Here is a 15,951-nt window from a genome sequence, read left to right on the forward strand (position 1 = left end):
GAAGTCAGGGCTTTGTGATGGCAACTCCAATACCCTGACTTTGTTGTCCTTAAGCCATTTTGCCACAACTTTGGAAGTATGCTTGGGGTCATTATCCATTTGGAAGACCCATTTGCGACCAAGCTTCAACTTCCTGACTGATGTCTTGAGATGTTGCTTCAAAATATTCACAATTTTACTCCCTCATGATGCCATCTATTTTGTGAAGTGCACCAGTCCCTCCTATAGCAAAGCACCCCCACAACATGATGCTGCCACTCCGGTGCTTCACGGTTGGGATGGTGTTCTTCGGCTTGCAAGCATCCCCCTATTTCCTCCAAACATAACGATGGTCATTATGGCCAAAAAGTTATATTTTTGTTTCATCAGACCAGAGGACATTTCTCCAAAAAGTATGATATTTGTCCCCATGTGCAGTTGCAAACCGTAGTCAAACCTTTTTTAGGGCGGTTTTGAAGCAGTGGCTTCTTCCTTCCTGAGCGGCCTTTCAGGTTATGTCAATTATAGGACTCGTTTTACTGTGGATATAGATACTTTTGTACCTGTTTCCTCCAGCATCTTCATAAGGTCCTTTGCTGTTGTTCTGGGATTGATTTGCACTTTTCTCACCAAAGTACGTTCATCTCTAGGAGACAGAACGTGTCTCCTTCCTGAAGGACCACAACATTCTGGTGGAAGAACAAAATAGTTTTCGTAAATCCAGAGCCTGTATAGATCATATCTTCTCGGTCTGTACAATAATTAGAAATAGATTACATGAAGAGAAGCCTACTTTTGCATGTTTCATTGATTTTCCAGAAAGGTTTTGATTTTGTAAATAGGGAGCTTTTAACCTATAGTTTGTTAAAGACAGGGGTTGATGGGACATTTTATTAAGCAATCCAGTCTCTTTACAAAGTACCAATTGCTTGTGTGCATGTTAATGAATATCGTACAGATTGGTTTCCCACACCCTCGGGTGTTAAACAAGGAGACGCCTTATCACCGACTTGGTTTATAAATTATTTGGCAAAATAAATGAAACAGTTAAATATTGGAGTAAGATATTATGATGAAATGCTAAGTATCCTTTAATATGATGATTATATAATTCCTCCTCTTCAGACGAAGAGGAGGAAATCTGCCGTTACAGTGTCCAAACTTTTGACTGGTACAGTATGTGTTTGGATATAGTCTATCCAGATGTGATGCATGTCAAGTAACTATACTCGTGCCATGTAACTACTGTGAAGAAAAGAGAGGAGTGCCGTGTATGTAAAATGCATGTGTAGAATGTACATGTAACAAAAAAAGAAAAAGCTGTAAAAACAACGTTTATTTTTGACTTCAGAAGAGGAGGTAGTAGTGGTTGGGCCAATAATAATAAAATATATTTTAACTGCAGCTGATGGAACCATTCCCTGGATGACTGAACTCCCTCTAATGCCTGTGGAAACTGTCCGTCAGACAAGGGTTGTCGCACAGCCACTCGCACACACCGTCTCACACAACCACACAGGGAGCTACTTAATATGCATTGCCTAGACTCTGTCAAAATCTCCTCAGTGTCCCCTGCACAGCCGATTTTTGAACAAGGGGCTTCCTACCCCAAACCAAGCCTCTAAACTCCTTCCAAGTGTGAATACTGCCAACATTCTACTCAGGACTGACATTTGACCAGGTGCAGATCTCAGAAAAACACTATTTGCAATGCAAAAGCAGGGCCATAAATACCTCCTGAGCTGAGCGAGGGGAGAAACACTCTAAAGTCCATGACTTCCAATTAAGGAGTTTAAAATCTACCTCCCTCGAGGTAAACAGAATATGTATTTATATAGATCCTTCTCATATCTGAGATAGCGGCATTCTTAATCTGGGGAGCAGGCTCTGTGGAAAATCAAGCTGTATTCGTCTCATTAGCTCATGGCACGAAGCGCTGGAGTAGATTGAGGTGACATAACTCGTTCATAATGTCACCCGCATTGTGGCCCAGTCGTATGACACAAGGCATAGCGTGGCTAGACCCGGTGGAGATCTACGGTCAGTTTGGAGTTCTCATCTAGGTCGAGGGTTAGGGTGAGCGTTTAGGGTCAACAGTTCATTGAGGACGAAGGTCGATAGATCTGTGAGTGAGTCATAATACCATTCTAAATAATCTCATACAAGGGTAAGTGTGCCTTCCGATCAAAAAGCCAGGTTTCAATCTTTGTGTTGTTGACACATAGACAGGCAAACAAACTGCCACAAAACCATTTTTAGACTCTTTGTTCTCCAATGACAAATTCCAATGTACACAGATACTCCCTCAACTTGAACCCGTGTTGAAGCAACCAGCTTTGACAGTAATCCATACGTTCACACTAAGTGAGGAAAACACAGGGGGATACCTTACCTCCTTGAACGACATTACGACAACAATACCCAGATCTAAAAAAATCAGTGTTGTCCATGCTTACGAACCAAACGCAAAACTATTGGCCCATCTCACTTCTCAATGTTGATGTCAAGATAGCTATATCCCTCCATACCTTTATTGTACTTGTGAATGGGAAGTTTCTTCAGCTGGTCCTTGCGCAGACGGCTTCTCCGAGCCCTGTGTCTGCCCTGGACGAACTTGGTGATCTGAGCGAGAAGGGAAAAGTCAAGTCAGTTGTGGAGTTATGAGTCACTTAACCTCACCGAAAATCCTGATGAATACCCCAACAGTTTTTTTTTGAACCGGGCAACGCTCTTGTACTTCAACCATGCACCCTCTTTCCAAAAGTCTGACATCACCATTTCATTGACAGTTATTTCCGAATTAAGAATTCTCTGCATGTTAAAAAATACCTCAACCAGTACTCAAAATAATTGTATGGGCATTTAAAATAATTACGTTTATCACATTCTTGTGTCAATTCTTTAGGAAGTAGGATGATTTGGGTAACTGACTCTGATTTTTAAATAATCAGACAGATCGAATGAGCAAGTTCTCTGTTATTTGTTGCCTAGATAAATAAAATAAATAAAAACATGTTTTGGTTGTAGCAGGCTTGATGATATCATCTTCATACACACGGGAAACTGTTGAGCGTGAAAAACCCAGCAGCGTTGCAGTTCTTGACACAAACAAGTGCACCTGGCACCTACTACCATACCCCGTTCAAAGGCACATACAGTGCATTCAGAAAGTATTCAGACCCCTTGACTTTTTCCAAATTTTGTTACGGTACAACTTTATTCTAAAGTTGATTAAATAAAACATTTTCCTCATCAATTTACACACAATACCCCATAATGACAAAACAAAAACAGGTTTTTAGAAATTTTTGCAAATGTAATTTAAAAAAAATAACGGAAATATAACATTTACATAAGTATTCAGACCCTTTACTCAGTACTTTGTTGAAGCACCTTTGGCAGCAATTACAGCCTCATCTTCTTGGGTATGACGCTACAAAGCTTGGCACACCTGTATTTGGGGAGTTTCTCCAATTCTTCTCTGCAGATCCTCTCAAGCTCTGTCAGGTTAGATGGAGAGCGTCTCTCCAGAGATGTTCAATCGGGTTCAGGCTCTGGTTGGGCCACTCAAGGGTATTCAGAGACTTGTCCCGAAGCCACTCCTGCGTTGGGGCTCCTGAGTGGTGCAGCGGTCTAAGGCACTGCATCTCAGTGCTAGAGGCGTCATTACAGACCCTGGTTAGATTCCAGGCTGTATCACAACCAGCCGTGATTGGGAGTCCCATAGAGTAGCGCACAATTGGCCCTGTGTCGTCTGAGTTAGGATTTGGCCAGGGTAGTAAATAAGAATTTGTTCTTAACTGACTTGCCTAGATAAATAAAGGTAGAATAAAAAAAGAAATAGTCTTGACTGTGTGCTTAGGGTCGTTGTCCTGTTTGAACCTTCGCCCCAGTCTGAGTCCCTGAGCACTCTGAAGCAGGTTTTCATCAAGGATCTCTCTGTACTTTGCTCCATTCATCCTTCCCTCGATCCTGACTAGTCTCCCAGTCCCTGCCGCTGAAAAACATCCCCACAGCATGATGCTGCCACCACCATGCTTCACCGTAAGGATGGTGCCAGGTTTACTCCAGACGTGACGCTTGGCATTCAGGCCAAAGAGTTCAATCTTGGTTTCATCAGACCAGAGAATCTTGTTTCTCATGATCTGAGAGTCCTTTAGGTGCATTTTGGCAAAGTCCAAGCGGGCTGTCATGTGCCTTTTACTGAGGAGTGGCTTCCGTCTGGCCACTTTACCATAAAGGCCTGATTAGTGGAATGCTGCAAAGATGGTTACTCAGTTTGGCCGGGTGGCCAGCTCTCGGAAGAGTCTTGGTGGCTGCAAACTTCTTCCATTTAAGAATGATGGAGACCACTATGTTCTTGGAGACCTTCAATGCTGCAAACATTTTTTGGTACCCTTCCCCAGATCTGTACTTTGACACAATCCTGTCTTGGAGTGCTACGGACAATTCCTTCGACCTCATGGCTTAGTTTTTGCTCTGACATACACTGTGAACTGCGGCACCTTATGTAGACAGGTGTGTGCCTTTCCAAATCATGTCCAATCAATTGAATTTACCACAGGTGGACCCCAATCAAGTTATAGAATCATCTCAAGGATGATCAATGGAAATAGGATGCACCTGAGCTCAATGTTGAGTGTCATAGCAAAGGGTCCGAATACTTATGTAAATAAGATATTTGTCTTTTAATTTTTAATACATTTGTAAAAATGTCTAAAAACCTGTTTTCCAGTTTGTCATTATGGGTTATTGATGATATTTGTTTTTTAGTATAAGGCTGTAACGTAACAAAATGTGGAAAAAGTCAAGGGGTCCGAATACTTTCCGAATGCACTGTAAATCTTTTGTCTTCACCATTCATCCTCTGAATGCCACTCATGCACAATTCACGTCTCAATTGTCTCAGGGCTTGAAAATCATTCTTTAGTCTATCTCCTCCCCTTTCTCTACACTGATTGAAGTGGACTTAACAGGGGACAATAATAAGGGATCATCAAAGCTTTCACACTGATTTACATGGTCAGTCTATTTCATAGAAAGAGCAGGTGGTCTTAATGTTTTGTATTCTCAGTGTACATAAATGAATGAATAAACTTTATTGACATGTTGAGAAGATAGTGCATTTGTCTACCATGAAAACGACGATGAGGATGAGGCAGATTCCCACAATGATGAGGAAGGGGATCAGGTAGTATTCCAGAGGCAGGCTGAAGTCCGGCATGAGGACCACATGACCCCTGGGAAAAAAACAACAACAGCGCCATTATGGAGATTGAATTAAGTGTTTATGACTGACGATTAGATACACTCCAAATAATAGTGACCTACAAGGAGTCCTTACGATTGGAGCGTTTCGACAAGGTCCATCTATAGCATGTCACACGAGGCAACTCATTTTCATTTTACACCTCATGACGTCCTGTCACATAAACGCCCTCCCATCTGACTAATGTGATTTCACACTGTGAAATAATGGGTAAGACTTCACTCACTGTCATCATTATTTTCCAAATACATATAGGCAAATTCAGTTAATATTTCTATAATAACATTTTGTGAAGAACGTTGCAACATTTCCAGGCAATTGACTGGAAATGTACTATTTTGGTATGTCTGCATGCCAGGACAAAAGAGGTACTAACCCGAATGTATGATTGATATCAGAGCAAAGAAAGAGGTCTATTACTGACAGCATGGTGGGATGAAAAAACAGTCATTCCCTGATTATCCACTGTTCTCTGCATAGCTCTGGGAATGTGATGACAGCACGAGGCAGATCTGCTTTACGATGCCAGCACGTCAATTGAGGCCATTATGACATAGTAATGTAACACAAAGATAAAAATATCATATTATGTCATCTTTCCACTGCATTCATAGAATAAATAAATATATTATAAAAAAAATAAAAAAAACGCTGACAGATTTATTTGGACAGGATTCTTAGACAGTATGGATAGAGTACGCCAGTTTTGATGCCTCCGGCTTGAATTAGCCTTGATGTTGATAGACATGGAAATTAGATTTTGGTCCGCGACTCACCCCTTGTCATACGTGTAGTCCTTTTTCAGGGACTTGGCAGTCTCTTCGCTCACAAACACTGATGGAATGTCAATCTGCTTCAAAATATCCACTGAAAGGGAAAAGAGAAGGAAAAGCTATTTATACATGAGGTGGCCACATATTGATGCCCATCATAAAATAAAATCTAGAACATCATGAAATAACAACACGTTCGAAGGAAGAAATGAAGATTCGAGTCAGTTATCGGTGAAAGATACAAAAATAGAAAGAACGGTATGTTTGTCGAGGCACTACATTATAACATCTGGCATTTCTGAAATAATTTATTTAGACAGACCATAACTATAGCGAACCACAGATCTTTAAAGTTGTTAGATGGGGTAATTTCCAGGGTCTATGTGACCCTTTGAGCCTGAAACGGACTGGCATAGGGAATTTTGGGCAAATGCCTGGTGGGCTGATCCATCTTTAGGCCAATGGGTAATTTTTTTTTTATATTGAGTCTGTTAAGAAATGTTATCATTATTTTTGGGGGCAGAATTACCATTTTGGCTAATGGGCTGCTGTCCCATTCAGATACCAGCCCAAAGTAGTTTAGTAGAACAGACAATTTGCCCCTGGTGCGCTGATTTATTATTCCAGTCTGCCCCTGCGTTGAGGCTGATGCCCACTTGTGCCACTGTCTTATATATGATTCTGCTCATGCACGACTGTGGGCATATTGTGGGTATATTACTAGTTGGTAGGGCCCACAGAACCCCGGTGACATAAAGCTCTTGGATGGCTGATAAGTTAACAAATGGCTCGCTGACCAACGTTTGAAAAGAACCCATCCGACTGGATGATCCGTCCTAGACAATTACCAGCATGGGGTCCTGTCTTGATTATTCATCATACATAGTCATACACCCCAGAGCAAGAGGCGGGAGACAAGCGACAAACTATGTGAAGAATAAGCTGTTGAGAAAAGAGAAACTGTACAGATATCCCTCCTCCCAAAAAACGTAATTTGATGGTAGATAGGGCACTGTGAATTTCCGGGCCGATCGAGCCGTTTGGACAGGGTTGAACTGTTTGGCGACGTACTGAAAACCAGAGCACCACATTCCTCCACAACGACACAAGAGTCGGAATTGGTGCTATGGCTGCAGTATCTCTAAGTCCCAGCGAGTCCGAAAGGTCGTCTAGGCTCAGGTTTTGGGAATCAAAGCTGCATTGACCCCGAATGAGGAGACGCATGAACAGACGACTGTGTGCAGTGCTGCTGCACGTCTGTGTTTTTGTTTGTGTGTGCAGTGCAGAAGAAAAGGATTGGAAGAGAGGGGGGAAACTTACGATCATTGGATCCCATGCTGATTAAGTCATCAGAGTCCACGTTGTGAACAATCGCCGCCTTGTACCCGGCCTTCTGGGCGTTAAGGACCTACGGGAGACAAAACCTTTGTGTTCATTGTGTGTGTGTGTGGTTCCTATGGATCAGTGTGTGTTCAGCCAGCCCATCCCACCTAAATATCTTTGTACTGTATCCATTCTGTGACAGCTATCTCCGTAACTGACATCACTTCAGGACAGGGAGTTTGTGGTTCGGTTGAATATTTGTCAATGTCCATGCATTTGTATACTATGTGCGTATAATGATAATGACATGCTATATGGACACACCACCACACGAAGGAGAACAAGGCAAGACTTTGCATAGCATGTAATATAGCTGAACACATAGCATTCTGAAAGAAATCAATGGCTAAAATAACTTATTTGACATAGTAGCTTGTAGAGGGTATGTAATCAGTGGTGACCCATCATTCAGGGCAGGTAGGGCAGGGCAGAGGCCCGCCTGTTTCGTTAAAATATAAAATGTTATTCTGGCATTAATTCGTGTCACATATCAGTTCAGCATACAATGTAAAAAAACAAAAACAATCCTTGAGTTAATAAAGCAGCATACAAACTTGGCCTATTTCTTGAGTAAGGCAGCTCCAAAATGCATTGGTTTCAGCCTAGCTCACTGCTTTCTGTGGTGGAGGAGCAGCCAGCAAAAACCCAGAGCATAGGCATTGTTAATCTTATCTGGTTGTGCCGTGATTGGCTCAGGGTTCTGTCACTCATGGGGACACTACGTCACCACAGAATCTACTGGAGAGATAGGCAGTTCAACCCCGCTTGTGTGCTGCCATAGATTTACCGTAAAAGTGCCCTTCCAAGAAGGCTTAAGGTCATTGGCCACATATAAAATGACATCAAATCACATTATATCTCCCGTAGCTTTGATTGGACTGATCATGTCAACAACATACTTTCAAAATCTTAGCTAGCAAATTAGCTAGCTAGATAAGCAGTCATCATCATGAATCACGTTGACGATCTACTGGCAAATGCTTTTCAATCCTTGTCATATGAAGGAGAAATTAGTCTCTGTGCCATTGGACATAAACGTCACACAACAAGTCGGAAATCGCAAATTCAACAATGAGAAGTTTGGAAGGAAGCAGTGGCTGACTGAGTGTTGCTTCCCCTGCCTGCTTTTCGGTGGAGAGGGTGTGTGGTCCAAGTCTGGGTTTAAGGATTTAAAACATCTGAAAGTCTCTCAAAACATGAGAATTGTGCATCACATGTAGACAATGCTGTTAACCTGAGATTACTGGGAAAATCAAACATTGTGGCTCAGCTAGACATATAGACGAGCCATGTCCTTCACAACCAACAAACGGAGGAGAATAGGTACATGCTTGACAGAATTATAGCATGCATTAAATTGTGTGGTAATTGTGAGACAGCACAAGGGCCATGACGAGTCAGCCGACTCCTTGAACTCAGGCATTTACAGGTGTATTTTTGAGAGCATGCGTGAAGAAGATTACTGGCTACAAAGGCATTATGACGACCAACCCCTTCTTAAGGGTACATTAAGCACGATCCAAAACAAACCTTTGGATTGTATGTATGAAGTGTACAGAGAAGCTATAGCTAAGGAGGTGTCTGAGACTCCTTTTGCATCTGTACAAGCAGACTAACGTCTCCTGTAAATCACATATGGTAATAGTGCTGCGCTACATGTTATCAGACCACAGTGTGTGTGTGAGCTTTTTGGAGTTTGTAGAGGTTAAGGACAAACAAAACTGGTGTTTGCCTCTCCAACACCATCAAACAAGTCTAAGCGCCACTGGACGTGAAGGAGAAGCTGGTTGCACAAACTTACGATGGGGCAGCGGTGATGAGTGGTAATGCACGTGGTGTCCAAACGCTACTTAAGGAGACTTACCCAAACGCGCAGTTTGTGCACTGTTACGCACACCAACAGAATCTAACACTTCACCAACTCTGTGCAGGGTGAGTAAGTGTACTTACAAAGTTTTTGTTTTTGCAGACCTATCCTACTTGTTCACCTTTTTCTCGCTCTCACCTAAAAGTCTCTCCCCTCTCGCGGAGACAGCGAACAGACGGGTCCCCCAGGCCACCGGGTACACGATGGAACTTCAAAAGCAGAACCGTCAATGCTGTGTGGGAGGACCGTGAGGCACTGGCCCCCTGGATGGAATGAGATCCCCATCAGTGAGGCATATGACCTGTCCATGAAACTTAAGGATCACACATTTCTGCAACTGCTCAAGTTATTTTCTTTGGTCATGTCAGAGGTGGATGTTTAGTACAACTTAATGCAGAAACGAACCATTGACGCAGCAGGAAATGCCGGAGCAATCGGAAACTTCAAGGTGAACATTAAAAAAATTGGCGCGCAAACTGATGCACTGGCCAAGAGGACATGTTGATGCCACTGAACCAGGGCAGAGAAACCTTAACACTGCGCCTGTGATGGAGGCATGCGACACAATCGCTGCTCATGTGCAAGAAAGGTTTTCTGAAAGTGACCACTTAATTGTGGCAAAGTTGGTAGACAACTAGTTTTTACCCCAATATGAACATTCCTTTCCGGCCGCAGAGCTCCAGTGTTCTACCAAGCTATGGCCCGTGGGAAACGGAGCTCTCTACCGGCATGAGAACGGTGCTGTCCATCCCTACCAGAATCCTGAGCTGCACACTAGAAAGATGTCACTTTCTTTACTGAAATCACTCTACGAGGACAACCTGCAAAAGGCTTTTGTCTGAGACGGTCTCTTTTCTCAAAATCATTATCACCACTAATCCGATGACAACCGCTGAGTCAGAGAGAAACTTTTACACCCTTAAAATGATTTTAAAAAACTACACACGCAACACCATGGGCCAGAAAAAGTTGAATGTATTGGCCATGCTGTCAATCCAGCATGACTTCATCCAGAGAATACCAGACTTTGATGACAAAGTAATTGAGAAGATTTCCCACAACCAGGACCGCCGTGCCACCTTCCTGTTCATGTGAGCACAACACAACAACGGTGAGTCCAAAAATATATTTTGTATGCTGCTGCATAAATAATGTAAATGCCAGGGAGATATGTATACAGTATAATATTCTGGTATCATTTTCTGTAGCTATGCTAAGCTAACAAAATGTATTGTTCATTCAGACAAAGAGGATGAGAGAAGAGATGGTTGTTTGAGGGAATCGAGATGCTAGCAGACATTAGCGCAGGGCTGCCTTTTTGTTTGTCACTGGAATTTTCTGCACTCTGTGTGTGTGAGTGTACACATGTTTGTGTTGAGTGCAAAGCTGTATAAGGCCCAGTATTTGCCTGTGAGGGTGTATTGTGTGTGTGTGCATCAATGACTACAGTGTGTCTGCAATCGCGAGTGTCTACGCAGGAATAAATACTTTTTGTGTGTTCTGAGAGCTACCGCAGGCCACAGTGTGTACACGTCTGTGTGTGCGTTTGTGTGTGAACGAACGTCTGTGCGCGCGCATCTGCGTGTGTGTGCTTCTTGGTTTGTGTCTCCATATGTATGAGGCTGTCTTTGAGAAGAGCCAGCAGATGATTCCTGTCGCAGTCTCTCCCCCATCCCCTTCATTCCCACAGCATTAAAGTCTCCTATGAGAGAGAAAGTCATCCCCCACAGAGGAGACGAATGCAAAACCATTGAGGCCCTGCTAAGAAACTGGAATCTACATAATCCTATCTTGACTGTGACAACAGGAGATTCGTCACAAACATAAAAACGGAGATAACAGATGATTTGTGTACTCAAAATTGTGACTGTAGGCGGTTAGTTACAAAAACGCTGTTTTGGTATGATATCTTGAGCTAAGAATGCTGCTAGTGTTTTGACAACTCTATGATGGTGGCGGAAGTAAGGAGCTTGACTTTGGGGCTATGTTTTTTGTATTCTTATACGTGTTTTTTTCATGTTCTTTAAGGGTTGTAAGTGTCCTTGTTTTTCAGTGTAATCGTGAGAAGCCCCTCAGGCTGCTTCACCTCTGATGCCAGCATGCGGTCTGCATGCAATCTGAGAGGAATTCAACCTCTACTGGCTCACAGAATGTTTGCATGGGCAGAGATAAGGACATTCAGTGCATTCCTCTCAGACTGCAGGACGAGAGAGAGAAAGAAAGAGAAAGAAGATGAAAAGAGAGGGGGTGCAAATCAGAGCCCACCAAGACACAAACCTTCACATTGATAAATCGATAGCATGCATACGCACGCATGCATGGATGGACACACAACCACACACAGCAAATCGCTATTTTCTTGATCCCAGACTGAAGGCACAACATGTCTGCAAACTAACGACGGAGCAACAACAACATCCTCGATCACAATTTAACAGCACTTATTGTGCTTGTTAATTACTGTAATCCCCGGGAAGAAAAATCATATCAAATAAAAAATAATATTTGTCACATGTACGAATATAAGGGGTGTAGACTTTACCATAAAACGCTTGCTTATGAGCCCTTCCCAACGATGCAGAGTTAAAAAAAGATTTGGAAAATGTAAATAGTAACACAATCAAAAGCACACTCCATTAATGATGCGCTTCCATTGTAGTTAGCTTGACAGTGTCTTTATTGAAGTCTATACCTCTCAATCGAGGTCCAATGGCAGACACAAAATCTTTGAGTCTAAAGGATAACTGCAATACTAAATGGACATAGTGTCTTTATGATGCCTTTGCGAAGGGTTAATAAGCTGTGTATGATGCAATATAGAGTCTGGACCATCTGTGTAGCAGATATAGACTCTAGCGTCCTGATGTGGTGGTGACACAGTGGGGTGCAATGTGAGCTTTCGGGCAAGCATCTGCACATGCTTCCGTTAAGTATCAGCATGTGTGTTTGTGAATGGATGTGTGAATTTATAAATCACAAGTAACTGCGTCAACCAAGGAATATTTATTGGTGGTCACTGGTCAGTCACCAAAGAAATGTGTTAGCCATCTCCCGTGCACGGAGGACTGTTGACGATAAATGACAAATTCACAAAATAATTGTTATTTTCTTCTCTGCTTTTTATCCCATTTCCAGGTTCACTTTCAGTGCAGTGAAGTCAGCTAAAACTTTTGAATTTAGCAAAAATAATAATTTAAATATATGTTTTTTAAGCTCCCATGCAGTGTTTTTAATTCTATTTTTAAATCATCACTGTATGACTAATAAACAACTGTGAGTGTTCATGAAAAATAATTTAACGAGTCCGACGCAAAGAATATACTGCTTTCTAAGGGAACAGGCCCAAATCCCTGTCATTTGCGTGAAGAAAAGATTAAGAAAAAGGGGGCGGAGGTCGGGCCTTCGAATTCTGAGAATTCGTAGGCGAATGAGTAAACCCCCACTGCCATCCGTTCTATTGGCCAACGTGCAATCATTGGAAAATAAAATCGATAATCTACGACCAAGATTATCCTACCAACGGACATTAAAAACTGTAATATCTTATGTTTCACCGAGTCGTGGCTGAATGACGACACGGATAATACAGAGCTGGCGGGATTTTCCATGCACCGGCAGGACAGAGAAGCTGCATCTGGTAAGACGAGGGGTGGGGGTGTGTGTCTATTTGTCAATAACAGCTGGTGGCGATGTCTAATATTAAAGAAGTATTGAGGTATTGCTCGCCTGAGGTAGTGTGGTCTACAGTTTATCATAAGGTACTCTATCTACCAAGAGAGTTCACATCTATATTATTCGTAGCCGTCTATTTACCACCACAAACCGATGCTGTCACTAAGACCGCACTCAATGAGCTGTATACGGCCATAAGCAAACAAGAAAATGCTCATCCAGAAGCGGCGCTCCTAGTGGCCGGGGACTTTAATGAAGGCAAACTTAAATCCGTTTTACCTCATTTATACCAGCATGTCACATGTGCAACCAGAGGGAAAAAAACTCTAGACCACCTTTACTCCACACAGAGAGATGTATACAAAGCTCTCCCCCGCCCTCCATTTGGCAAATCTGACCATAATTTCATCCTCCTGATTCCTGCTTAAAAGCAAAAACTAAAGCAGGAAGTACCAGTGACTTGCTCAATACGGAAGTGGTCAGATGGCGCGGATGCTACGCTACAGGACTGTTTTGCTAACACAGACTGGAATATGTTCTCGGATTAATCCTATGACATTGAGGAGTATACCACCTCAGTCATCGTCTTCATCAATAAGTGCATCGACGACGTCGTCCCCACAGTGACCGTACGTACATATCCCAACCAGAAGCCATGGATTACAGGCAACATCCGCATCGAGCTAAAGGCTAGAGCTGCCGCTTTCAAGGAGCGGGACACTAATCCGGACGCTTGTAAGAAATCCCGTTATGCCCTCAGACGAACCATCAAACAAGCAAAGCGTCAATACAGGATTAAGATTAAATCCTACTACACCGGCTCTGATGCTAGTCGGATGTGGCAGGGCTTGCAAACTATTACGGACTACAAAGGGAAACCCAGACGCGAGCTACCCAGTAACGCGAGCCTACCAGATGAGCTAAATGCCTTTTATGCTCACTTTGAGGCAAGCAACACTGAAGCATGCATGAGAGCACCAGCTGTTCTGGACGACTGTGTGATAACGCTCTCGTTAGCTGATATAAATTCTTTAAACGGGGCAACATTCAGAGAGCATCCTGACCAGATGCGCCATCGAGAGCATCTTGACCGGTTGCATCACCGCCTGGTATGGCAACTGCTCGGCATCTGACCGTAAGGCGCTACAGAGGGTAGTGTGTACGGCCCAGTACATCACTGGGGCCAAGCTTCCTGCCATCCAGGACCTATATACTAGGCGGTGTCAGAGGAAAGCCCCAAAAAATGTCAAAGACTCCAGTCACCCAAGTCAGACTGTTTTCTCTGCTACCACACGGCAAGAGTACCGGAGCGCCACGTCTAGGACCAAAAGGCTCCTTAACAGCTTCTACCCCCAAGCCATATGACTGCTGAACAATTAATCAAATGGCCACCTGACAATTTACATTGACACTAACCTGTACCCCCGCACATTGACTCGGTACCGGTACACCCTGTATATAGCCTCGTTATTGTTAACACAATAAATTATCTTTTATTATTTTTTACTTTAGATTATTTGGTAAATATTTTCTTAACTCTTTCTTGAACTGCACTGTTGGTTAAGGGCTTGTAAGTAAGCATTTCACAGTAAGATCTACACTGCATCCGGCGCATGTGACAAATAAAGTTTGATTTGATTTTTTGATTTGGTAAAAAAAAAGAATATGTATTTCTCTGAATCTCCTTTTTCCATTAAAATGCTCATTCGAATCGTGTGGGCAGATAGGATCATCTAGACTAGTCTACAGCCTAACCCGCTTACCTCGTTAAAGTGGGAGGATACATATGCAAATAAAAATATGAATGGTCATTGGTCAGAATAATTAGATCGCAGGGTTTTTTATAGATCAAAAACTTAGGTGGTGGGCATGGCAATGGGTACAGGATTTTAGAGAACCGGGTTAGACATGGGGTTAGACATTTTTATATATTTAAGCCAATTTCCTGCAATTCTACACATTTCTGTCACACCCTGGCCTTAGTATTCTTTGTTTTCTTTATTATTTTAGTTAGGTCAGGGTGTGACATGGGGTATGTTTGTGTTTTTGTCTTGTCTTGGGTGGTTGTAGTGTCTAGGGGGATTTTGTTAGAGTGTATGGGTTTGTGTTGAGTGAATGTGTCTAGCTATGTCTATGGTTGCCTGAGTCGTTCTCAATCAGAGACAGATGTTTTTCATTTGAGCTAATCGAAATTGTTTCAATTTTAAAGCAAATCTCCTGCAATTCTACACATTTTGCCATGGAGCTGAAAGAAAATGTTACCGTTTTAAAGCTAATTTCCTGCAATTCTATGCATTTTGCCATGGCTAACGCTTTGTTCTTTTGATCAAACATAACAAAATCAATACTGTTAAATTCATTGTTTTGAGAATTTTCAATTCTCCCTGACTCTAGCTTTTATTGTGGTGATTGTTAGTTCTCAGATTATATTATAAAAAATATATAGGTCCATTATCTTTTCTACATATTTTAAATCTTGTTTTAGTCAGTTAAGTTTACACTGAAAGCATCTTTCCAGCCCGCCCAAGGATTTCAATGGCAGAAAAATCCCTGGATCAGATTGTGATATTATGTCAAAACTCTATCCCACCTGAACAGGCTGAAATTCCAGGCAAAAAAAACTCATAGTGTGGAAATATATATTTATAAACAAGGAAATCATGTTTTTGACTGCACTGCCCCTTTAAGTATTTTGTATGTGTATTGGATAGCGAGAGAGAGAGCTGAAATGTAGGAGAGAGAGCGTGCTGAAAGAGCAGTGGACCGGATTCGAACCTATGCTGACAGCGATACATCGTACATGTGCACCCTTTTAACCTTCAATGCCAATTTGATCAAGATGTGGTTTACTAGATAGCCTAATTAACAGAACTTTGCAATTAACAATAATTTCATTAACTGTGCCTTGCTTTTTCTGCCTCAGTGCTCTAAGTACTCGCTCATACCAGAAAACATATGAGGGAGAAATTAGAGCACTGAGCAGAAAAAGCAAGGCAATGGTATGGAAT

The 15,951-nt window shown here is 42.3% G+C and overlaps 1 protein-coding gene across 3 annotated transcripts in view; it reads right to left on the reverse strand.

Annotated features, from left to right (window-relative positions):
• Positions 1 to 15,951, reverse strand: part of LOC111975614 (E3 ubiquitin-protein ligase RNF13) — a 102,176-nt gene that overhangs the window by 20,413 nt on the left and 65,812 nt on the right. For all 3 annotated transcript variants that reach the window (XM_024004036.2, XM_024004037.3, XM_024004038.3), the window contains 4 exons: positions 7,342 to 7,429; positions 6,025 to 6,115; positions 5,114 to 5,219; positions 2,508 to 2,601 (listed from right to left, as the gene is read on the reverse strand). In XM_024004036.2, coding sequence (XP_023859804.1) covers positions 2,508 to 2,601; positions 5,114 to 5,219; positions 6,025 to 6,115; positions 7,342 to 7,429 — 379 coding nt within the window. The remainder of the gene's footprint in view (positions 1 to 2,507; positions 2,602 to 5,113; positions 5,220 to 6,024; positions 6,116 to 7,341; positions 7,430 to 15,951) is intronic.

The sequence above is a fragment of the Salvelinus sp. IW2-2015 genome, linkage group LG16 (assembly GCF_002910315.2).
Source record: "Salvelinus sp. IW2-2015 linkage group LG16, ASM291031v2, whole genome shotgun sequence".
Classification (NCBI taxonomy): Eukaryota; Metazoa; Chordata; class Actinopteri; order Salmoniformes; family Salmonidae; genus Salvelinus; species Salvelinus sp. IW2-2015.